This window comes from Gadus morhua, chromosome 21 (genome assembly GCF_902167405.1).
Source record: "Gadus morhua chromosome 21, gadMor3.0, whole genome shotgun sequence".
NCBI classification, from domain to species: Eukaryota; Metazoa; Chordata; class Actinopteri; order Gadiformes; family Gadidae; genus Gadus; species Gadus morhua.
This window is the reverse complement of record NC_044068.1, coordinates 5636976-5662086: the sequence shown is the minus strand read 5'-3', so window position 1 is coordinate 5662086 and position 25111 is coordinate 5636976. Positions and strand designations below refer to the sequence as shown.

General features: G+C 48.6%; 2 protein-coding genes across 4 annotated transcripts; one reads left to right on the top strand and one right to left on the bottom strand.

The window, feature by feature from the left end:
• Positions 1-450: 450 nt before the first annotated feature.
• LOC115534069 (ectonucleoside triphosphate diphosphohydrolase 5) lies at positions 451-22836 on the top strand. The gene is made up of 15 exons (XM_030344681.1): positions 451-542; positions 3297-3629; positions 4230-4306; positions 5169-5312; positions 6089-6164; positions 6633-6668; positions 7849-7937; positions 8042-8124; positions 8701-8762; positions 9257-9358; positions 9844-9987; positions 10741-10797; positions 11018-11139; positions 11679-11801; positions 22825-22836. The coding sequence occupies exons 2-14, from the start codon at positions 3380-3382 to the stop codon at positions 11760-11762; spliced, it is 1326 nt and encodes a 441-aa protein (XP_030200541.1). The 5' UTR covers positions 451-542; positions 3297-3379; the 3' UTR covers positions 11763-11801; positions 22825-22836.
• On the bottom strand, positions 12555-25111 carry znf410 (zinc finger protein 410). 3 transcript variants are annotated; one of them, XM_030344680.1, is made up of 12 exons: positions 25035-25111; positions 24534-24612; positions 24375-24426; positions 23851-23980; positions 22980-23171; positions 21880-22101; positions 19524-19689; positions 17359-17534; positions 15495-15584; positions 15180-15299; positions 13764-13883; positions 12555-13140 (listed from the first exon to the last, which is right to left on the bottom strand). In XM_030344680.1, the coding sequence occupies exons 3-12, from the start codon at positions 24405-24407 to the stop codon at positions 13040-13042; spliced, it is 1350 nt and encodes a 449-aa protein (XP_030200540.1). In that variant the 5' UTR covers positions 24408-24426; positions 24534-24612; positions 25035-25111; the 3' UTR covers positions 12555-13039. The 3 variants fall into 3 exon arrangements, with proteins under 3 accessions (XP_030200540.1, XP_030200539.1, XP_030200538.1); XM_030344679.1 differs by having other exon boundaries at positions 24725-25107; XM_030344678.1 differs by having other exon boundaries at positions 24995-25107.

Sequence of the window (25111 nt, the reverse complement as noted above, 5' to 3'; positions counted from 1 at the left end):
TGAAATAAATGTTAGACCATTTATATAGCTGGAAACAAAACTTCATTTTATCTGAAGTAATGTTTGCTGGAAATTGGTGGTGGTATGTTTGTATTGCATGCTATGGCATTTGGTCGAGTATTAAACATTTTTGTTGTTATGCTCGATCATTTGAATTTAATAATGCATTTTAATTGTTCATTTTCGTTAGTTGTCAAATTTAAAAGTGGTGCTCACTCCAAATAGGTGGAGCTTGACCTATTATGGTTTCCTTGAAGGAATGTCCTTCAAGCCACGGTCTTCTCCGGGGCTGCAGATAGATTTGTCCTCTAACTTGCTACCAAGTTCTTGGAGCTAGAGGTGGAGCTGGACCGAGAGGTGGAGTTTGCCCTTAGAGGCTGGACCAGAGTGGTTCTGGGCTGAGCCATAGAGAGAGAATAATGTTATATCTATCACTCTGGGCTCGACTAGGGCAAGCTCCACCTATTGGCTCTACGTGTGAGCACCGCCTGTGACGTAGTTGTGCGCTCAGCTGCAAATCTGCTGCTCGAGAGCTTATCATGGTGAGCGTAGTTTGTAACGCCGAGAAACTCTGCAAACAAACCCATTCTGTCAACATTCCTACTTTATATGATTTCAGATATGATCTCGAACTTTGTTATTTACCCAAATACTGTGTGTTTAGGGGGGATTCGCCGACAAGTGCTCCTCAAAGTTTGTTTAAGCTATTTTTGTCATAGATGCACGGTCTATGGGCTACTACTAGCTAACGCTAGACTGTGGCTAGGGGATAATGTTTCATGGGTTTATGTTGATACAACATACTGTTTCATGGGTTTATGTAGATGCTACATAATGTTTCATTGGGTTCTGGGGCTACAACATACTGTTTCACGGGTCTCAGTGGCTACTACATATTGTTTCATGGGTTTATGTGGCTACTACGAGCAAGGTACCTTTTATTTAAATATAAATTTATTCAGACACATCGGCTTTCAGGTTAATATGGTAGATTACCTCTCATCTTGTAGCTCATAAATCAATTCTACAATCTAAAGGAGTTGGATCTGAATAGTTAGCAAGACAAACTAAAACCAAGACGATATCGGATGTATAGTATAAGTATAGACTGCGTAGTGTCTATGATCATACCATTCACCTGTGGTGTAACAGTGTGAGCAAAATTTGATTCATTGGTTCAAACTAAGCAGAAAAGTGACCATATAAAAATCCCAAAGAACAATCGTTACTGTCGGACGAATAGAAAAACACAGCATTCATAGTGTCTGGCATTTGGTAGCCTAAATGGTTCTCTTGAATGATTTTATTGAATTCAACTGGCGATATAAGTCCAGTGGTTGACCTCTGCGTTTTCTCAAAGAACTCCCTTATTGGAAAGTCTTATCATTACGGTTAGGCAAGAGTTTTTTTGTTGTTGCTATTTTTATCATGCCGCAGCACAATCCCTACTCCGAATAGTCCCTCTCGAACATGATCTAATTGGGATATAGTTTAGTCTAGTTAATTAAGTATATTGTAATTAGGCAATGCACATGATTACGCCTTCAATTGAAGTGTCCTTATGACAGCCACGCAACGCGTTCCGGCTCGCTTGCCTCGCATTAGGCGGTTGCAAACTTCTATTACGCAACTTCTAAATCAAAGTCATTATTCAGCGCTGATCGCTTGGCGCCCGAAATGATGTCTTCAGGGCAAAAGGCTCCAGCGAGTTACAGCCAGTTACTTCAAACAAGGGCTGTACCATTCTACTCTGCCAGCTCATTTAAGCAAGGTTTTTTTTTCCCACTAATAAGCAAATGAGCTCTTATGCATTTTGTGTTCTCGAAAGGTATCATGTGATTATGGAACTGTTGTTTCATATCGCGGTCGACAAGCACCAACTGAACCAGTGGGATCTTGTTAAAATTGTTGACGACATATGCTTGTTGTTATGGTGAGATCATACTCTATATGATCTCATTACAAGTCTAAAAAAATAAGCACCATGCGCTCTTGTTTATCATGGAGGCAGCCTCTGTGATCTGCTGAAGCTTGCTCTCTTATGGCGTGTTTAACAAGCCCTGACTAAATGTAAAAGTCTCCTACCAGCTAAATAGACTATATTGTATCAATATCAAACCTTGAATTGCAAGGGTTCCTCATCCATAAAAGTCACTTAACATAAGTCTTCAATTAGTGACTGGCTTGAAGCAACATTTTTGTTGAGTGCAGGTTATTAATTTAGCACACAGCAATTTATTTTATGTGGGCAATTAATGATTAGGGAGGAGCATCACTCTTCATGCCTACAGGTAGATTGTGGAGATTTGGGTGTAGGGTAAATGATTTATTGTAATTATTTACTTTTTATCAGTAAACTTATATTAATGAAGAATAACTTATCATAAGGACACTCCGTGACCACAAAATATTTGATTTCATTCTTGGAGCAAGATGAAGGGGAGATGCAGGGAGCCATTTACCAAGCATGCATTCAGTGAGACATTGGATGGACATGATTCTTATGGGGAAACACATTAACAACAAAGGGTAAAAGAGTGAGGGGATGTGAGCATTGTGGAGAGTTTAGGTTTGGCCAGGGCTGGTGTTGGCCGTGGCCGGAGTGACAATGTTAACCTGCACTATTCTAGGAAGAACGGATACGTGTCTGCAAGGCTGCAAGCCAAATAAATTTACAATACAAAGGAGGCAGAAGATTGGCTGGGGCCGAGCACCAGGCGCCGTGACTGCAACGCGAATGCAAACTACCTCAACACATTTTAAAATGGAGAGGTGGAAAGGAAGCTATCTCTAGGTGTAAAGTCGAATGTATACAAAGGGCTTTACCATATATTAGTAATGATATGAACAAGGTTGATATCATTTTTCAATAAATTATATATAAAAATTTCAATGAATAATTCCCCGTCAATTATAGATTACAGTGTTGAGCCTGAAACGTGAGCATGCTGAGTCCTGATGGGGTCATGTCTGTGCATCTCTCAGCAGATTGTAGGGAAGTACTTTAGCGTGGTCGGCTAGAATGACTACAAAGGGCGTGCCCGGGATAGTTGTGTGGTATTGACCTGAACATAATTACTCCCTATTACCTCCATGTGTGAGTGTTAGCCCCGCCCCATTGGAAGGCTATCCGTGGGCACCACAACAAGTGTGCACTGTGGAAGCTCTCAGGTTTGTCTATTAGAGTGGAAGCTCTCAGGCGTGTAGTGGTGTGTAGTGTGGAAGCTGTCAGGTGTGTGTAGTGTGTAAGCTGCCAGCCAGGTGTGGGTCGAATCTCACAGGTTTGTCCACAACAGCTCTTAACACCCCCGTCACGGTGGCACCGCGGCGGCAGGAACTGAACCCTGTGTCGTCTCTCTCGTGGGACTCCGGAGCGAGGATGAGGGCCGACGCCGTGCCGACGCCACCCCTGCTGCTGCTGCTGCTGCTGCTGCTGCTGCTGGCGGCGCCGGCTCACGCCTGGACCGGACGGACCTCCGACCCGGACGCCGCCTACGGCAGCGCCGCCCGTTTCCTCATGGGCCTGAGCCGACCGGCCAACTCCAGCCGCATCTTCTACGGCGTGATGTTCGACGCGGGCAGTACGGGCACCCGCATCCACGTCTACACCTTCATCCATCAGGACACAGGTAGGCCCGCATCCACGTCTACACCTTCATCCATCAGGACACAGGAAGGCCTGCTGCCGTTCTCCAACAAACTTATTTTGAAAATAGATGTGTTGACTAAAACAAGGCAACGGGCCGTTGTTTTCGTTTCGTCTCGGTCTTCCTTTGTGGACACGTTGCGTCACATTGTTCTAGTTCGTCGTATCCGTGAGCCGTAGCGACAGGCCTGGAGTCTGGAGCCGCGACGTTGTGACTTTGAGCTAAAACACACAGCGGTCGATGATGAGACGGAGCAGACAGAGAGCGCAACAAGGACGCGAGTTCCTCCACAACACTTAGCCGACGCAGCACCGGAGGAAGCAGGAGAACAGCAGCACTAATTGGCAGTTTGCCTTTCGGGGCGTTTTGAACAAATCTTCTACTTCACTTTTTCCGTCTTCTCTCACACTCACTCTCTCACACAGTCTTTCTCGCACATTCTCTCTTGCCGAAATCCGACACCTCTGTAGAAACTGCTCATTTCATTCCTGGAGAGCATATGTTGAATATTATGTTTTTTGTGTTTTATTAGCCTTTGGTTGATTGGGTGTCTTTGCCTGTTTTTGTGTTTCGCTCCACAAGTGCTGCCTGTGTTGGACAATGAGATGTTCCATTCCATAAAACCGGGCCTGTCTGCTTATGCTGACTCTCCAGAAACAGTGAGTGGCTCATCAAACGCGGTCGATACTATTGATCTGAAATAATACAGACCAAATAACGAGCCTGCTGCCTCTACACTGCAAAGAAACACTTCTCAGAGACACGCTTTGATGATTGAAAAATAGTATGCCAGGGAGAATACATTAGTGAGTTTCAAGGGTTTATAAAAAAAAAAAAACAAGGTTGACGGAGTCTCGACAAACTCGTTACACCGTCAGTGTTTGGTTGTATCAAAATCTACTGAACAAATCTGAGTTTTTTTTATATAGCACACTTCTTTCACTACATATTTGTTATTTTTATACAAAATACCTCCAAAACATGAATATTTATTCCGCTGCATTCACCAATGTTTACAACATTTCTAACCAAAATATTCCTTTTATAACAGAAAGGAATCCACATTATAACAATGGGTATCCACATTTTAACCAAATGGGATCCATATTTCTAACCAAATCATCCTCTGCCATCTTCCACTCTCTCCCGCTTCCTTAATGTGTTGTCTATTGTTGTGGTGTGGTTTATTTTTTCCCCTTTTGTTTTTGTCTGTACTGTCTGTATGTATTCCTTTCTTATTTGTAAAGCACCTTTGAGTATTTAGAAAAGCGCTATAAAAAACGGATCTATTATTATTATTATATTTTAGCCAAATGGTACCCACATTTTAACAGAAAGGTGTCCACATTTTAACCAAATGGTATCCATATATTAACCAAAAGATATCCTCATTCTAACCAAAGGGTATCCTCATTCTAACCAAAGGGTATCCTCATTCTAACCAAAGGGTATCATTCTAACCAAAGGGTTTCCTCATTCTAACCAAACTCATGTGCACCCCCGCGTGGGGGGGGCGAGAAGGCCGCCCACACGGTGAAGATGCTGCTGAAGGTGGCCAAGAAGACGGTCCCTCGGCTGGAGTGGAAGCGGACCCCGGTGATCCTGAGGGCCACGGCCGGCCTCCGGCTCCTGGCCCCGGAGAAAGCCCGGACGCTGCTGGAGCAGGTAGTGCGGGAGCCGAACCGATGGAACTGGGCCGCGGTGTCTGGCTCTGTTAGCGGGGAGCACCAGGGACGGGGAGAGTGCCGGGGCTCAGCCGAGCGTGGCGAAGGGAGCAGGGGAGAGTGGAGGAGGAGGAGGGCGCAGTAGAGCCCGTCTGAATCGTTCTGACAGGTTCTTCTGAGGTAGGAGTTAGGGAGAGCGTCGGTGACTGTAGCGGGGGCGGAGGGAGAGCTGCGCGCTGAGAGGGGGGGGGAAAGCGGGCTCCAAAAGGGCAGGCCCTGGGGCATCATGGGAGATGAGGGGTACTTTTTAATATAAATCATCTCTGCACGGGAGAATTAATTAAGTCTCCCTCTCCCTGGTGGAGAGGACACCTCGACCGGGGCTACCATTAGAGATAACTAATCAAAGATGACGGATAAGGCTTATCCTTTCCTCCCCCTTTTTACACAACTCTCTTCGCATCACTTCGTCTTCGTTTACTCTGTTTTCTTAAGAGCACTAACCGCCATTCTCCCCCATCCCCCCCACCCGCTCTTTACTATTTAGTCATCTCAAGCAAACACTTATCCGAAGCCAATGACAGTGAATTCAAGATGCATGTTATTAAAGAGACGTCGGGGGGGGGGGGGGGGGGGGGGGGGTCCGCCTTGATCAGGGACAACTCGTAGCAGGCTGTCGGGTGTGGGGTGGACATCGGGGCTCAAACCCAGAATCCCTTTCAGCGGGTCGTCCGCCAACGCTGAGCATTGAACCGCGTGTTGGGCGTCTCCCCCCAGGTGGAAGACGTGCTGGAAGACTCTCCCTTCCTGTTGCCCGATGACGGCGTGGGCATGATGGACGGCACCAGTGAAGGTGCAGTCTCACCCCCCCCCCCCCCCTCTTCAGGACTCTGACTCTCCCTTCCATTTTCGCCCAGCACTATACGCAATTTCATTCCCGCTTGTTTACCCAAGACGGATTTCACAAAAAACCGCAGGGGGGGGGGGGGTTATTGCGTTCTCTCGGAATAACGATTAAGGGGAGAAGATGGGAGTGTTTTGGCCCTGCGGCGGTGCTGTGATGACCCACTCAAGGCTGTAATTATGTCTTTTTCGGGGGGTTGTGCCACAGTGTAATTTATTTGTCAGCGCTTTTTCCGAAACATTTCTGCGATGTCGAGTGTCTGCGCCTCGTTCAAGGGCCCGTGTTGTACACCGTAATTATTGTGCTCAAGACGGCGTTGTGCCGGTTCACCGGCTCAGGGCGGCCGCGACGTGCTTGTGTGTTCATCCTGAAATCACGTCGCCTCTGTTTGTTTTGCCTCCGCCTCGTTCGCTATAGGAGTGCTGGCCTGGATCACCATCAACTTCCTGACAGGTGGGTTTTTAAAGACATCTGAAAGGTCCCTGCCTGCCTGCCACCACGCTCTCCACCCAAACACAGGTTTTCTGCTACACTGGTACATTCTGAGGTGGAATAACCATCAGGAAGATGGGACACATGAACATCGGGTGTTCGGCTGGCTTCCCCGATGCATTGATGCATGGCAAGCCCTCCCCTGAAACACAAGGATTTTGATTTTGAAATATCCGTGCCAGTATGCACATTTCCATACGAACCAATAAGGTTCTGCCAAGCCATGATGAACATGCTGATTAAAAGATAATCAAACAAAACAAATTAGTAAACATTTTGGCAGTCGAGGAGGACCAAATCATAAAACGATAAGACACGCATAGAAGAGACGTTGGCGATGTATTCGTATTTTTCCTTGTGTTAGCATCACGGATAGCAATAGATCGCAACTATGAATCTTTTAATCGATTGATGATACCTCAATTAATTACATTTATCACACAGCCAATAACAAATGATGTGTGTTCTTATAATATACAACAAACCAGACTGGTTTGACTGGTCTTTCAGTCGGCTATACTTCCAAACGGAGACGGGGACCAAATGTTTCATCTCGCCTGTTTGAACATTATGATAGGACATACAATGTATGTATCACTCAATCGCGAGAGTTTATATTGTGCCTTGCTTTTTATACCTTGTATAAATAAAGCATAAAATATAACCGTTGGCAAGGCCGTTGGCAAGGTCCACGTCTAGCTGATCTATTACAATTGCAGATGCACAGACACCAATTGATTTTTTCTGACTTTCTGATTCCGCTCAGTTCCCACTCTTGGGCACCTGCCAGTACAGATAATTTGTATCGCCCCAAACAACATAAAGGAGACGAGATAAATTACACGATCAATACCTGTGCATGCCTATAAAGATAATTCTTCCTATCCCGCGCGACATCAAAGTTAGTGCCACCATATTGTGAATTCTGGCATCCTCGTAAAAACCACTGAAATGACTAATAGATACAGTGCCGCCTGTCTACGGTTTCTCCCTATATTTCTCCTTCCTTTCAAACCTAGTTCAAACAGCGCAGGTACCGTATCTCCATAAGATCAGAGCGCGTCTCTAACTAGACGCTAGACCCCCACCCCCCCCCCCCCCTCATGCATAGGGACACAGTAAAGAGTAGATATTTTTCTAGGTCACCTGTACGCAAACACTCAGAACACCGTGGGAATCCTGGATCTTGGGGGAGGATCCACTCAGATCACCTTCCTGCCAAATCTCCGGGTAGGCACTTGGCATATTGTGTGCATAATAACACGTTTATTTTAAGCTTGGTGTTGATTTGAAGACCATTGATGGGCAGATGTTCTCCTGCTCTGTGTGTTTAGAAGACCATTGAAAGCTCCCCCGGTGTGGACTATGTCGCCCAGTTCGAGGTGTTCAACTCGTCCCACCAGCTGTACAGTCACAGGTATGTTCTGCTGGTGGATTGCCTATGAAAAGCCGCACTCTCGAGACATGTCGTTTTCCCGTTCTCCGGCTCTCTGTCCCACTTCACAGCTTCACTAAAGACTAAATGCCATACTTGAGGCGCTGTTGACGTGCAACCGTTCGTCCCCCAGTCCCTGATTTAAATAGACGGCCGTGTGTGGCCAAGACACAAGCACCCTCTCTCTCTCTTCCCAGCCAACCACTTGGATCACACGTACGATTTGAAAACAGACTCTATTCGGAGCCAACTGACCCAGTTCCCTGCACTAGTTTCAGCAACAACCCCAAAAAAAAGGAGAAGAAAAAGCCCCGATAGTTTCCAAATAGTCCTGCTCTTTTGAAATATCAAATTTTCACCCTGCGAAAAATCGCCTTGTGTGTGTTCACCCAGAACGCGGACGCTGGAAGCGTAGCTTCGGATCTGGCGCTCGTTTGGCCTACTTTTCGGAAGGGGGGGGCCGCCAGCTATAGGGCGGTCCCTGGGCGCCCACACACAGCCTTGTTCTGTAAGCACCATGTGATGAATTCTCTCTGACCCCCCCCCCCCGCCCCGCAGTTACCTGGGGAACGGACTGATGGCGGGACGACTGGCGACGCTGGGGGCCCTGGGGGCTGAAGGTACACGTGCAAAATGTCCGCCCTGGACACCTTCAGGGCGGAGAGGGCGCTGGGGTTGTTGTTGTTGTTGTTTTGTTGATTAGGGAGGAGGGGGAGGGAGGAGGTGGAGGGAGGGAGAAATGTGGTTTCGTAAGTGTAGCCGTTATGTTAACACATTAATCCGAGGGTTGAATGAGGGGGGTGGGGGGGGGGGGGGAGAAACAAATGAACCACAAGGGCCCATAATGAACACCTGCCAGCAGCCGATAGCGGATGAGGTTGACCATCTGGCCGGTTAAATAAATGCAGGCGTGCGTACTAAAAACAATTGAACAGCTAGTCGATTATCCCACTCTGCCTGGTGGAAAGAAATAGACCAAATGCTCAAGGCGAATTTGGGACTTTGATTGAAAACCTGGAGTGAGTGTCCCACGGGCAAGAGTGGCGGTCGTTTAATCACGGACTGACCCTCTCAATCCTCTCCTCGTACCCCCCGGGGGTGGCGCTCCCTGCAGGGCTGGAGTGGAGGGTCTTCACCAGCGCCTGTCTGCCCAACCGGTTCAGCGACCAGTGGAGATTCGGGGGGCTCACTTACCACCTCCGAGGGGCCCACGACGGTGAGAGGGCCGCGAGCTATGATGGAATTCATTTTTTTTCTTTTCATTTTTTTACAAGATTTTTTTGTTTTCTGGCTTGCCAAGGCAAGTTTTATTTATGATTCCACTCATGAACACATTACTTTTTAAATTGTATAAAGATTTACTAAATTGTATCAAAATGAACATAATCGGAGCGTAGACTAGAGTGGGCAGAGTAGCGGCGGGTGCGTCAGACTCCCGGGCGAAAGGTTCAAGGTTCGATCCCCAACGCCCGCTGCCTGTCGTACAAAGGCGCCCTTGAGCAAAGTAAGCCCCCCTAAGCCCCCCCCACCAACGGGCTCCTTGAAGACCACTAATCTGAATCCACTGGGAGTCCCTAGGGTCCAGAGCGATGGACGAATCCCTCGACAGTCAATCGTTCAACATGGACTGCACAACCCATGTGCATATAAATATATATATAAACACATATATATATATAAATACACCCTTGTGTTTCCCAGGCAACGCAGGCTACCGGCCGTGCCACCAGGAGGTGCTTAAGGTGGTGCAGGGGGTGGTCCACCAGCCCCCGGAGCTCGGCGACGGCACCGCCTTCTACGCCTTCTCCTACTACTTCGACCGCGCCGTGGACGCCGGCCTCATCGGTGAGTGGTGCTGTGTGTGTGTGTGGCGCGCACGCACGCCTGCGCAAACCGTGAGAGTACTCACACGCACACACGCACACGCGGAGCCTTACGTAATTACATCCACCCAGCAGGGTGCTGCGGCGCTCGCTTCTAAATCGAGACGGGAGATGTGTGAGTCACAAGACCCCGTCTCACACGGGTGTAGGGCGGCGGGTGGGGGTGGGGGGGGTGGTGGTGGTGGTGGTAGTGGTGGTGGGTGGAGGGGGAGTTGGAAAGATATAGGTGATTGTAGTTATTAGAGAAATGGCCGCTCTCGTGCTGGCGGCTGATAGGCCACAGAGCTATTCTTGGAATTATGGAAATCCGCACACGCGACGGCTGCGCCTCTCATTATGATAGAGGGGGCAGCGGTCGGGCTGAGTCGCTGGACCCCCCCCCCCCCCATCCAGCTCACCCCGTTCTCACCGCCGTTCCCTTTGCTCTTCCCCCGCCTCTCTCCTCATTCTCTTCCCGCTCATTCCCCTCCTCCCTGCCATCTCTTCATCTTCACTCCCTCTTCCCCCACCCACCCCTTCCCTCACAAGCCCTCCATTGCCCCCTCCCCCCATCCATCTATTCCCTCTCCCTTCCATTCTCTCCCTCTATTGCCTCTCTCCCTCCCATTCTCTCCCTCTATTGCCTCTCCCTCCCATCCCTCTCCCTCTATTGCCTCTTTCCTTCCTTCCTCCCTTCCCTCTCTCCCCTCTCTCTCCCCCCCCCCCTCCCCCACAGACGGTGTTCGTGGGGGCACGCTGGAGGTCAGAGACTTCAAGAAGCGCGCTAAGGAGGGTGAGTGGAACGCCCCCGGTCGACACCTTATTACACGGCCAGCTCTCCGCAGCTGCTCCAGAGACGCTGCCCTGCATCTCAATCCCCCCACCCACCACTACCCCCCCCTCCTCGGCCCCCCTCCCCCCTGCCTCATTCCCCACAGCTGCATGCAGATATGCACCTATTAGCTCGGCTAACAAGGAACACGGCCCTCAAAGGTGTTTTTTTTCTTTCTCAGTGTGCAACAAGATGGCTGAGGGGGGACCGGGCGTGGCCAGGCCCTTCCTGTGCCTGGACCTGACCTACATCACCTGCCTGCTGAAGGAGGGCTTCGGCTTCAAGGAGAGCACCGTGCTACAGGTGAGGCCGACCGCGGTTAACTCTGCGCACTGTCAACAAGGACAAAGATCTGAGTTTGGAAAATCAATGCCGGGCGCACTCTGAATCATTTTGCGCTTGCACTGTGTACCTCGGTCGTTGAATGGGGGGGATTAAGGCGTGAGTGCCTTCCATTTGCAGCCTCCATTACGGCTCTTGTAAGAGCCAGGGCGGGCGAGGGGGTTTAATACAGCCTTAATGAGAGAGAGAGAGCGAACAATGAAATGTGGCCAGGCTCGCTCGCTCAGCTCTAGCAGGTTATGGTTTGTGTGTAAAAAAAAATAATAAAAAAGGCCTATTGTTACACAAACATAGGTTTCTTTTTTGCACCTTGTAGTCCTCGTGGATGGTTTGTTAAGAGATATAGTAACAAACCGTCTGCGAGAGAAAAGAATGACACCAAAACACAAACAAATCACGTCACCTCTATTGTTTTATTACAGTAGATAGAAAAAGGCAAATGTGTGATTTGGTCTCTGTTTGCATCCCTCCCCTGTCTCCCCCCCTCCCTCCCCTCCTAGCTGACCAAGAAGGTTAAACACGCCGAGGCCAGCTGGTCTCTGGGCGCCATGTTGGACCACTTCTACAACCTGAAGATACGCTGAGGTGTGTGTGTGTGTGTGTGTGTGTGTGTGTGTGTGTGTGTGAAAGAGAGCCTCTCCTCTCCCCACTCCCTACCTCCCACCCCCCCCCCACCGCCCACCCCCAGCCTCTTGAGCCGGCGGTGGTGTTTGGTAACTAATGTACAGGAGTACGAGTGGTGGTGGTCGACTGTCCAGACGTCTGTGCTTTGCTTCATTTTATTTCCTAAGTGGCGTTACCAACCTCCAGAGTGTTCCTTAATGGCTTTTACCAGAAATGACTCGTGCGCGTTAACATATCGAGCGGTAAATGCAGGACCTGTTGCCCCGCATGCGACGGGCTCCCCCCCTGCCTCACACCGTACACGCCGCTGTCCACGAGACCCCCCCCCCCCCCCCACTCCTCCCCCCCTCCACTCCTCCCCCCCTCCCCTTTGTCCCGCTCTACTGCCAAAGGAATCTGAGCTAGTCTTTTTTTGAACATGTTTTTCCATGCTAGAATCCGATGGTGATACCATAATGTGTGTCTTTTTTAGTTTGTAGCATTGTATTTAAGTTAAAGAGTGGGGAAAGAAATCGGAAGTGTCTGGCGACACACTTTTATCATTATGTAAATTAGAAAAAGCACTGATTCTATTTGTTTCACCCGCTAAAGCGACTAAACGTTGTCTGAGGGCAGATGCAATCTGAAAACGGTATTGAATCAGATATTCCTTTCAAAGAGCAAAACGTAATTCATTTTCACCAGATAATCTCGTCACCTTTTCTGAAATGTCACGTCGGAGCTTGGCATATAGAGGTTGGTTTTTAAACGGGTGGCGTTCTTTTGCAACAGATACCCCTTTATTGAAAGTCGTTCCGGAGCAATGATGCATTTAAAGTTGTTGTTGTAAAAAATAAAAAACATTGGTTCAGTGGACCTCTGTGTACTGAAAATGTCCAACGAGCACGACAGAGTCCTCATAAAGAGCAGTCATGGCTACTACATCCGTGTCCAGTCTATCTTTGGGGAGTCTTTGAAGAAAAACAAAAATCTGAACTTGAGGAAAAATCGGTTGTATAAACTTCTTGCATTCACACTTCTTCCTTTGCACCAAAAAACAACAACCAAAAAAACACCACCAGGTCAGGTGAGTTACAAATATCTACAGCCATGAGTTATTTAGCATATTTACAAAAAATATAGATTTATTCATTTAGTCCAGTCCTGTTTGCAAAGACAAGTGGGCGGTAAACCGTTAGGGGAATTCTCGAGGATAGAAAAATAACGAAGAAAGAGCCCCATCCCCCGTCCCCACTATCTATAGCAACGCGACCACATCTTCGGGGTATGGATGCCCCGCCGTTGTCATGGTCACCAAGTCATGTGGTTGGGTCAGAACCACCACGGAGTCTGCGGAGCCTGGAAGAGAAGGGGGATGGAATAAGTGTGTGTCCTCTCCCCCAAGGCAATCCCCGGTATTATGCAAATAAATGTATTAATACAACAGGTCTATGGATCCATCACAGCAGTACACCTGCTGTGATGCCGCGTATTCAGATATGACACGGTCACCATCTGATCGCCAATTTTCCGGTGCGTGAATCTTAGAGCGGCGATCGCGCCATAAAAATTGCCTATAAAACGACCAAGTGAAGGATCTCAGGATTTACGGCGGAGCAGAAGCAAACAGCAGAGCGGGGAACCGGACAAATATACACTCGGGCTGGCGGCACGCAGTGGACCGTCGACGGCCAGGAACGACCTCTGAGGGGTCCATCAGGGGAGGCAATCACTGCAACGGTCACAGCCAAGCCATCCGGCAGGAGAAGGAGGAGGTTTTTATTTCTACTTCTTCCTTTTAATAACTTTTAAAGACGGGACGGGGAAAAATTCATAACCCTTAAGAAAGGACAGAGTTTTGACTCGCTCCCAGGAATAACACCGTCATAAAAGACTGCGTTATATCACGGCTTAGGTGCACTACCAGACACGAGTAAGGTGCGCACAACACCCCCCCCCCCCCCCCCCCCCCCCCCAGATACCTTGAGCTCTCAGCATGGCGTGGTGATGGAGGTTCCCCGACGTCGCAGTCGTCATGGTGACCATGCCGTTGCTGGTCTCGCTGTCAGCCTCCAGCAGGCTACTGTGGGTCAGCGCCTCGCCTGTCGAACACACACACACACACACACACACACACACACACACACACACACACACACACACACACACACACACACACACACACACACACACACACACACACACACACACACACACACACACACGCGCGCCTCGATTATGTCCCTCGCCGTAGCAGACGGAGCCGTCAAGAGGTACACCCCTCCTACATTTGTAGCTTCCTGCGAGCGCAGGCGGGAAAGGTCACTCGGGTGGCAGAGGAACACTTCTGAACCACCAAAGTGCGAATCGTAAAAGGAACAGGAGCAGCCGAGGGTTGAGACTCGGATGTGACCTTCACCATTAGAAGGAATGAGCACAGATGTGGCGAGATAGAGAACAGGCGATCGGCAGGTTAAAGATAGCAGGCGAAAGGTGTGGATTAGGTTTGTTTGATGCTTCGCCGTGTGAAGACTGATGGAAAGTGTGATTTGATCCTTGGATAATGAACTAGCCTGAAGGCTTGGTTTGTTTACTTTGCAGCTGGAGAGGTTGTGGAATCGTTCCAATTATTGTAAAACTTCCAAATGAAATTGATTTCATTTTTTGGCGCAGTTTGTGTATAACATCACCGTGTCAAATAAAAAAAAATATTACATTAGAAGATTGAGGTTAGCACATATTGTGTGCGAGTTATTCCACGAAAAACTTTTGTCTCTGAATCTCTGATTTCACATGTGTAGAGTCCAAGCAATACCAATCAAAAGTGTCGTATCTACACGTGTACGTGTGAGCCCTATGATTCCTGTTTGCCTCCTAATGAATCCTCTGAACAGAGCTGTGAAGAGGATGGATAACTAGATAACAGAAAGCAATGGCAGGGGAGAAGCCATGAGGGAGGGAGAGAGACAGAGGGTGGGAGGGGAGAGAGAGAGAGAGAGAGAGAGAGAGAGAGAGGGAGGGAGGGAGAGGGGGGAGGAAGAGAGAGAGAGGGGGGAGGAAGAGAGAGAGAGAGAGAGAGAGAGAGAGGGGGGAGGAAGAGAGAGAGAGAGAGAGAGAGAGAGAGAGAGAGAGAGAGAGAGAGAGAGAGAGAGAGAGAGAGAGAGAGAGAGAGAGAGAGAGAGAGAGAGAGAGAGAGAGAGAGAGAGAGAGAGAGAGAGAGAGAGAGAGAGACGGGGGAGGAAGAGAGGGAGAGACGGGGGAGGAAGAGAGGGAGGGAGAGAAATGGGGTGGGAGGATACGGCGAGAGAGAAACGGGGGAGGAAGGGAGGGAGAGAGAGACGACTCAACACGGAGGGGGGGGGGGGGGGTGAGAGAGAGACTGAGGGGGGGGGGCAGACCTGTTTCCGTTCCTTCACAGGGGGGCCCTTCTTCGCCGTGTCTCTTCCGCATGTGGACGTTCCGGCTCCCCGACTGGGAGAACATCTTCCCACAGATCCCACACTGATGGGGCTTCTCACCTGGCGCGCACACACACACACACACACACACACACACACACACACACACACACACACACACACACACACACACACACACACACACACACACACACACACACACACACACACACACACACACGATGAGGGCTGGACGGCGTGGTAACGAGGAGGCCGTCTGAGTGTTTGGGTTGGTGGCGCCCGGACGTCGCTCACCTGAGTGCACGAGCATATGCTTCCGGAGGCTGGAGTACTCGGCGAAGGACCGCCCGCAGCCATCTGCTTCACACAGGAACGGCTTCTCCCCTGACAGCCCGCCGCCCACCAGGCACACACACACACACACACACACACACACACACACACACACAAAGAGACAGACACACACACACAAACACACAGAGAGAGACACACACACACACAAAGAGACACAGACACATACAGACACAGACACACAGACACACACACACAAAGAGACAGACAGACAGACACACACACACACACAAACAAAGAGACACAGACACACACACACACAAAGAGACACACAAACACAGACACAGAAAGAGACACGCACAAACAGCCACAAGCACACACACACACACACACGTGCAGAGAGACACACACACACGCAGAGAGAAAAACACGCGCAGAGAGACACACATTCACACACGCACACACAAAAGAAGAGAGACACACACACACACACACGTTTGTTTGCTTTCCCTTCCTTCAGCACCACCCCCACCCCCCCCCAGATCCCAACATTTACATGAACGTGGGAGGTGTCTTTTGGGGAGGGAATGTGCTGATTTAGGCAGAGTTGCACCGCTTGCACAAACAACTTTTATAGTTTTAATGGCCGCCCGACCGACGCGCGCGGCCCAGCCCGGCCCCGTTTCATCTGCCTGGAACCCGATAAAGAAGCCTTCTAAAGCTCTGGAGAGGAGCCACTTGGCTGAACCGCTCCGACTGCGGTGGGATTGTGTCCACTATACGACGGAGGAGGTGGTCCTAAAAACAATGATGAAAGGCTCATTGGGACACGGAACGCAGCGGTAAGATCATCGCCTGTGAAATCAGGGGTGTAGTAGACATCACTTTCACCCTACGTGGAGTATTATGGGATGGCCCGAGAGAGGCAGGCGATGTAGCCCGTGTGTGACAGAAACATCAAATCGTTCGATTGTTCCGTGATATGAATTATAATCATTATTATCATGATCAGATCCTTATTATAATCGTTCTATTATTCATATAATGCATCGTCATCAACAATTAAAATGTATAATTGTCAACATGATCATTATTGTGTTGTACTCTTGTCGATATCCATGAGCATCATTGTGAAGTCATACGACCTCAGGATCAATGTGTCCTTACAATCATCCTCTTAAACATCCTCACCATCACATCATCATCTGGAGCGTTCCCACGATAAGTCTTCTAAACATCATCAAGGTGTTCCTACTATAATTCTTATAAACATCATATAATCATCAAGGTGTTCTACTATAATTCTTATAAACATCATATAATCATCAAGGTGTTCCTACTATAATTCTCATAAACATCATATCTTCAATGTGTTCCCACTATAATTCTTATAAACATCATATAATCATCAAGGTGTTCCTACTATAATTCTTATAAACATCATGACATCATCTTCAATGTGTTCCCACTATAATTCTTATAAACATCATATAATCAATGTTTTCATACTATAATTCTTATAAACATCACAACCTCATCTTCAATGTGTTCCCACTATAATTCTTATAAATATGATATAATCAATGTTTTCCTACTATAATTCTTATGAACATCATATAATCATCAACGTGTTCCTACTATAATTATAGTAAACATAATGACATCACCCTCACCCTGTTTCTACCGTTATTCTCCTAAACATCATGACATCACCCTCACCCTGTTTCTACCGTTATTCTCCTGAACATCATGACATCACCCTCACCCTGTTTCTACCGTTATTCTCCTAAACATCATGACATCACCCTCACCCTGTTTCTGCCGTTATTCTCCTAAACATCATGACATAATCAGTGCGTGCCCCTACCGGTGTGCGTGCGGCGGTGGTTCTTCAGGTTGCCGGCCGTGCTGAACTTCTTGCCGCAGTCCTTGCAGATGAAGGGCTTGTCCCCGCTGTGGGTGCGCTGGTGGACCTGCAGCCGCTGCAGCACGTAGAAGCTCTTCCCACAGCCCTCCGCGCCGCACCGGAACGTCCGGTCGTTCCTGGCCAGGGGGGGGGGGGGGGGGGGGGGGGGGGGGGGAACCACAAAAGCGCCAATGAACACCACGCCAAACCCCCTCCCCCCCAGTCATGGTGGGACCTTGTGGACCCCCCCCTGCGTCCGAAACCAAGGGATGATTATGGTTCCACGACGACGCATCGCAAGGACCGAGCAGACGCTTCGGCGCAGTCGGGAACCTGTTTCGGTTCCGCGTCGGGTTTTAGTGAGCGGACCAATCACAGCCCTTGCTGCTGCGTTGCCTTGACGCAAGGGTACAATTTTTTTGGAGGCGGTATCTTGGGGGTCCGCAAGGACGTAACGGGTCCGTGAACCCACTTGCGTTGAGTCAAAGTGGAACCCTATCCAGCCCTTGACCAAACCCCTGCGTCTGAAGTTAGTCACGCGTTCGCTCTGTGTAGCGCAGTGTTTAGGTGATTTAAGGGTTTTTCGCCGTTTTAAGTGTAGTGCCGTTTGAACGATGAGTGCACGAAGGAGGTTACACCACCATGGTACTATAGGGCAGTACTTCAGACCCACATTGCCGTGGAAGAGGTGTACTCCTGAGCTGCACTTTAATCGCAGTGACGCAGAGCAGTTTTTATTTTAATCGGGTTCCAACTCGCGGCAGCTTGTTAGTGCCACCAGACGCATCACACTGACAAAAGCACATAATTAGTGTCAGAATTACCCTTACTCACCGCCGGTACTGTGCTACCTAAATAATGTGCGATATTTACACTTTTAGGGGATTAGGGAAGGAGTGAACAAGTGCAGAACTTCAGGCACAGCGCTTGTTTCATTTGTTCCTGGGTTTCCATGGCATCGAGGTGAGGCCTAATGCTGATCCATACCAAAGCTCCTTTCAACATCACACTGCAGATCCGTACTCTAACACCTACCCCACCTCGAGCTATTCAGGAAAAAGTGTTAATACTGCCGTTTCGGCGGCATTAACAGAAGATCACGACGACGTCTGTAAAAATCAACACTGACATCAGGAAAACCCGAAGCAGGAAGGCTTGCAAGAGCAATCCTGAAACAATTTCATAAAACATGGCTTCCAAATAGCCGTGTCACTCTCGATTTAATTTGATGCGACACAGTAATTTTAATGAAAAGATAAGACGTTTTTTTTTTTTTTTAAAGCACACTTCCATACGGGCCTCTGAGCCTTTGCGTACAGAGACACGAGAGGAGAGCCGGTATAAAGAGGGAGAGGAAAGACACACGCTTCACAGCACGGGATCACAGGTAACAATGGAACCCTTGGTGGCGAAGAGGCACTTCCATTTAGCGCATTTAGCAGACGCTTTTATCCAAAGCTTACTATAAGTACATTTGTCAGAAAAACGAGAAACAACAATATATACATCGCTGTGCGTACAGTAAGGATGTTCAAAGAAACAAGTGTCAATCACTCACAATCGCTAGGTTAACCCTGTCCCCGTACACAACAGAGATAGCTAGGATAAGATGCTACACAATGCTAAGTACTTTTTTTAAGTGTCAGGACGTACAACATAAAATAAGAGCGTACATTAAGTGCCAGGACGGACAACATACAATAACTGTGTAAGAGGGGTGGGGGGGGGGTAAGGGGGGGAGGCTATGCAGAGACTAGGAGAACTCTGAAGTAGGGCTGTGCAATTCATTAAACTTTTAAACACAATTTAGATTTTTGGGTTGAACAATCTCCAAACGAATATAATGGAGTTCAAACGTTATTATTTTTATATATATATATATATATATATATATATATATTTTTTTTTTTTAAGTATATTTTTGGATTCATTAAGTGTTTTATAGAAACAGCTGGATTCATATTTGCACATTACTTTCAAACCTTTTTTTATTTGTACCTTTTCTGTATATTCTTTCCCCGATTTCAAAATAATCGCAATTAGGATAATTACCATAATTACCATAATTGAGCTGCCCTACTCTGAACCCCCCCCCCCCCCCCCCCCCCCGACGTGCGGCCCCTCACCTGTGGGTCTTGAGGTGGTACTTGAGGTGCGCCGGCCAGGTGAAGGTGCGGCAGCAGCCCTCGAACGAGCAGCGCAGCATCTGCTTGGAGAGCGACGGGCGGGGGGGCCGGGGCGACGTCGCCTCCCGCTGATCCTCGTCCGACGCGAAGCTGTGCGCGTGGTCGCCTAGGCAACAGAGGAAAGATGGGCAGACGGGGGGGGGGGGGGGGGAGAGGGAGTGAGAAGGGAAGTGAGAGAGAGGGAGGGAGAACGAGAGGAAGAGAGAAAGAGGGGGGGGATAGGGAGAGAACGAGAGAGGAAACGAGGGAAGAAATTATAGAGCGATGGAACGCACGAAAAAGACGCCGGAGGACGAGAGAGAGAGAAAACGAGATGGAGAGTGAGAGGGAGGAAAATGAGAGAGGGGGGAAGAGGGGGAGAGGCGGAGAGAACGGGTGTTAGGGGCGAGGAGTGGAGCAGGCCCTTGTGGCGGCGTGGAGGTTAATCAGCGGCCTTGGGTCCGGTCTGATGGCTCGGCTATGAACCGGGGGGTGTGACTCACACTCATAACGCATTTGAATGCAATCAGTCCCCGCTTTAACCTGCCCCGGACCCCCCGCCGCCAAGGCATTTGTCGGCCTCCTCCGTGCGACGCGAGGGGCACGAGCTCCGGCGTTAATGTGTCTCTGAGCGACCCCCACCCCGCGGCTAAATGGGCCGTGCATAACCTAATGAAGTATAATGGGAGGGCAATTACGGCTCTTTTCAGATTGTAACCCGACACAGTGGGACTCACTGAGGGTCGGGCTGAGACGTGACAAACTTTGTTCCAGCGTTGATGAGGAGACCAGAGTGGTCCTAAGATATTGCAGTTGGCTGACGGATGAAGACGCACATGAATCCGAGGTGAGATAATAGCTTCATAATATTAACGTTAATAAATTCTCAGTGATGCGCATCCCATTTCGCTACTTTCATGATTTTTCTTTGTTCAAACCGATGTCCTTCAATGATATGAAACCAATACATCTTTTTAACAATGACGTACTTACTCCAGGACTCTGGGGTATGAAACACAAAGAAACTCACTTAGTATTAGCGCTCAGGGCACACTGGCATCAATCTCTCTGGAAAACGTTGGGGGATTGGAAAGACAACTCATTTCCCTTAAATATCACCACCTCTAGGAAACTTTGTAGGAGATCATTACGATTAAAGGCATTACTTTTAAGGAGACCTCATTTCAGTTAAAGACACACTAAAACCGCCTTCTCTAGAAGACTATAAGGAGGGTTTGACCCTTACATCGCCCCCTCTAGAAAACAATGAGTGGTGAACCTTATATAACCCTCTCTAGAAAACTAAAAGGGATAGAGTGGGACCCTAATATCCCAATTTGTTCCAGTGTTGATGAGGAGTTGAAGTGGTCCGATATTGCAGTTGGATGACGGATGAAACCACACAGCCGCTTTGAAGTGAATTAAAAAGGTAAAATATTAACTTCAGAATATTAACGTTAATAGATTCTCAATGACTCGCGTCAAATTACGCTTTCAAGATTTTTCCTTGTTAAAACAAATGTCCTTCAATGATGTGAAACCAATGCATCTTTTTAACAATGACATACTAAGTACAGGATTCTGGGGTATTAAACACAGAGAAACTGGCATAGTATTAATGCTTTGGGCACACTGGCATCAACCACTCTAGAAAACGTTAGGGCATTGAAACCTCTAGGAAACGAGGTGGGAGAACATTACCGTTAAGGGCATTACCGGTAGGGGTACAATGTGGCCCGGGAAAAGGGAAGTCTGGGGCCCCCTACTTGAGCTGCTGCCCTCCCGACCCGACCCCAGATAACGAGGAGCCATTACTGTTAAGGAAACCTAATTTCACTGAAAGACACACCAACTATCGCCCACCCGCCCACTAGAAGACCAAGAGGGGGAGGGCGGGACGCTGACGTCACCTTCTCTAGAAAACTACGAGGGAGAGGGTGGGACCTTAATAATGCCTTCTCCAGAAAACCATCAGGCGGAAGGCGGGACCGTTATAGCGCCCTCTCTAGAAAACTACGAGGTAGACGGTTGGACCCCGATATCGCCTTCTCTAGAATACTATGAGGGGGAGGGTGGGACCCCAATATCAGACTCTCTAGAAAACGACCAGGGAGAGGGTGGCACCCCAATATCGCCATCTCTAGAAATCTTTCAGGGGGAGGAGGTGACCCTAATATTGCCCTCTGTAGAAAATGATGAGGGGGAGGTTGGGGAGGTGGGACCTTGGGAACCTTACACCACCCTCTATAGAAAACTACGCGGGAGAGGGTGTGACGATAGAAAACTGTGGAGGAGATAAGGGCCAAAAGGTCCTCACTGTGAAAGACGTCGGCGGCCCTGGCCTCCTGGCTGGCCTTGGCGTCCCGGGCCAGCTGGGCACGCGTGGCGGCGATCAGGCTGTCGTGGGCCAGCTCCTGCACCCGCAGGTACCAGGGGGCGCTGCCGTCGATGCCGTAGTCCCCCGACGACACGCCCTCGTCGTCCTCCTCGCCCGCCCCGTCCGCCGAGAAGATGAGCGGCTCAGAGGAGGCCGAGAGGCCTGGGTGGGGGGGGGGAGGGAGGGAGCGAGATCAGTGTCAAGCCTTGGAACCAGAGCACGGTTCTAGAGGCCACTGGATGAACGGACTGCGTCTGTATTAGGGCTGAACGGTTCATCGAATTCAAATCAACATCGCGATGTAATAGAACGCGGTATGCAAATCGCAAAGGCTGCGAATAATAAAAAAAAATTGATTTGTTGCCATTACTGACTGGAAATCAGTACGATTCATTTTTTTTTATTTTACAATTCAATAGTTAAATAAAGAAGTTTATAATATAAATGAATCGGCCTGGCTTAAAGGAAAGAGCAGTTTTTATGTTGACATTTTTTAGTGAATAATACACAACATGAGGAACTTAATAAATTATAAAAATCGCAAATTAAATCGCCATCGCAATATTGGTGAAAATAATCGCAATTAGATTATTACCCCAAATCGCTCAGCCGTAATTTATATGACGCTTTTTTGTAACCAGAGGCCACCCAAAGCGCTTTACAATATTGCCCTAGCATTCACCCATTCATTCACACATTCCCACACCGACGGCGGCATCAGACACACAGGGCGACAGCCTGCGCGTCAGGAGCAGTTAGGGTTAGGCGCCTTGCTCAGGCACACCTTGACACTCAAGCCGGGGATCGATCTAACAACCTTGCAGTTACCAGCCAACCCCGCTCTTCCTCCTGAGATACATGCCGCCCACCCGTTGTGGTAGAGAGGTGTGTGTGCGTACGCTTGAGCCAGTCACTGAGAAGGTCGCCTAACCCCAGCCTGCTCCTTCTCGTCTTGCACCTCAAACCCCCCCCCCCCCCCAGCCTCTGACGCTGTCAGCTGAAGGGGGATGTTTGGCGGGCACGGTCGGCTGTGCCCTAACCTTTAGCGAGATTCAGCAGCACGTAGGACGGGGTGTCCGACTGCTGGAGCTCGTGGAGGATGGGAGGGGGACTCTGGGAGCCGTGGGACCGGACCCCCAAGGGACTATGGACCCCCAGGGGCCCCTGCCCCGACGCGGCCCCGAAGTCGGACAGCGTGGGGGACCGCACGGGTTCGTGGCTGAGGCGGCCATCTGCAACAACAAGTCGAGGGAGTCAAACTTTATCGATGTGCAGTTTTCTAAAACACACCACCACGTGTGTCGCACAATTAGGAGATTTGTACGACTCAAGTGTTAATTAAAAGTAAACATTGTGAAACAACCTCTTAATCACATCAAAGAAGCACATCAAAGTTAGTGGCACAATATGCTAATGGTATTGGTTTGAGATGTGCTCTAAAGTACATTCTGTCACGTAGACGCTCACATAACTACGGGGATTTAGGTTAATTGCTCAGACTCTGCAGCAGCATAGAGGAGTCTCTCTCTCTCTCTCTCTCTCTCTCTCTCTCTCTCTCTCTCTCTCTCTCTCTCTCTCTCTCTCTCTCTCTCTCTCTCTCTCTCTCTCTCTCTCTCTCTCTCTCTCTCTCTCTCTCTCTCTCTCTCTCTCTCTCTCTCTCTCTCTCTCTCTCTCTCTCTCTCTCTCTCTCTCTCTCTCTCTCTCTCTCTCTCTCTCTCTCTCTCTCTCTCTCTCTCTCTCTCTCTCTCTCTGACTGGAGCCGGCACGGAAACAGCAACTCTTGCACATTGCAGCCTTAACGTTTAGTCGAGTTATACAGCAAATGAATGCTGAACCTGCACTACAGGACAATAACAGCAGCAGTCGACTAAAGCGCGGCGCTTTAGCCCGAGGAGACGACCGGCTGCTGACCTGTGAGCTCCAGTGGGCCACACAGAGAGACCTCAGTGGGCGCCAACAGGGAAAGGCAGTGCTTGGATTCTGAGTCCTCCAGACCTTGGACCAATGGGATGGACGCGTTCTGTACAAACTGCACCAGCAGCTGATCAAAGAGATGGGAAAAACACACATCTTAAGAGAGAGCAGAAACGACTGCAGAAAGGTCTGAAGGATTTGTTCAGACCACAGAGAACATTATGGTAAATTATTGTGATCCGTGGCAGGAGTTATATTTATCTAGCAAAGCTCGAGAAGAAACCGACAGCAGAATACCAATGAGGCTACTATACCTCCTCCATAGACAATGAGCTTATAGAGTCTATACAATGTGGGATGGAGCTTATATTTAGATCAACAATGGGGTCAGATCAGAACTAGGATCCAATTATTCATAGCTACAGAACAACTTACACAGTACTTAAAAGCTCATCGAGGGATTCAAAGGATTCTCGCGAAAAGTAATCGTTGTGACGTTAATAAAGTAACGTCGAGTTTACCTCGGGTTTGGAGTCGAGCTCATCAGAAAGCATGGGTCACACTTTGTGAAAGCTAGAAGAACAAGACGTCCATTAAAACAGGGACAATTCACAACCCATGCATTGAGCCAAACTATGTATGAGGAAGGCAAACAAACTCGCAGCAGACAATACCCTTACCCCAAGTTTCTCCTGCAGAGTTATGGCTCTGGATATAGCTTCTCAGTGGGTCATGTGTGAGGGATGTACAGGGTCTCGTCTAACGTTACAGTAAGAAGAACACACGGTGAGTTTTAAAATGCATAAACAAATGACCTATATATACATAATACACATGGTTACTATGTAATTTCACCAGTATAGTAACTCACTCTAAATGCATAGTTTCGAGTCGAGATATTGCCATTCAAAAACCGCGCATAACATAGTGTCAGCTGTCCAAAGCAGGCTGGATTCCGCTCTCCAGAGATCTGGTTTTAGTTGATTATCAGCCCCACCAGTGTGGTTAGCCCACCGGTAAGATGGTAGCTTGCTGCTGTCCAAACCTGAACTAGAACCAACACCTCCTCGCTTCGAACCCGTGTGAAACCAGTGTCTAGATCGATACCATCAATAGATTAAATAACGCGTGGACGGCTTACCTTGAATTGTTTAACTTCAACATACAAAACATACATTTACCAAAACACCAGTCGACAAAAATTGTTCTACGGAGATCCTGAAGGTCCACATTTGATACCACTTCCGTGTGTGTATAA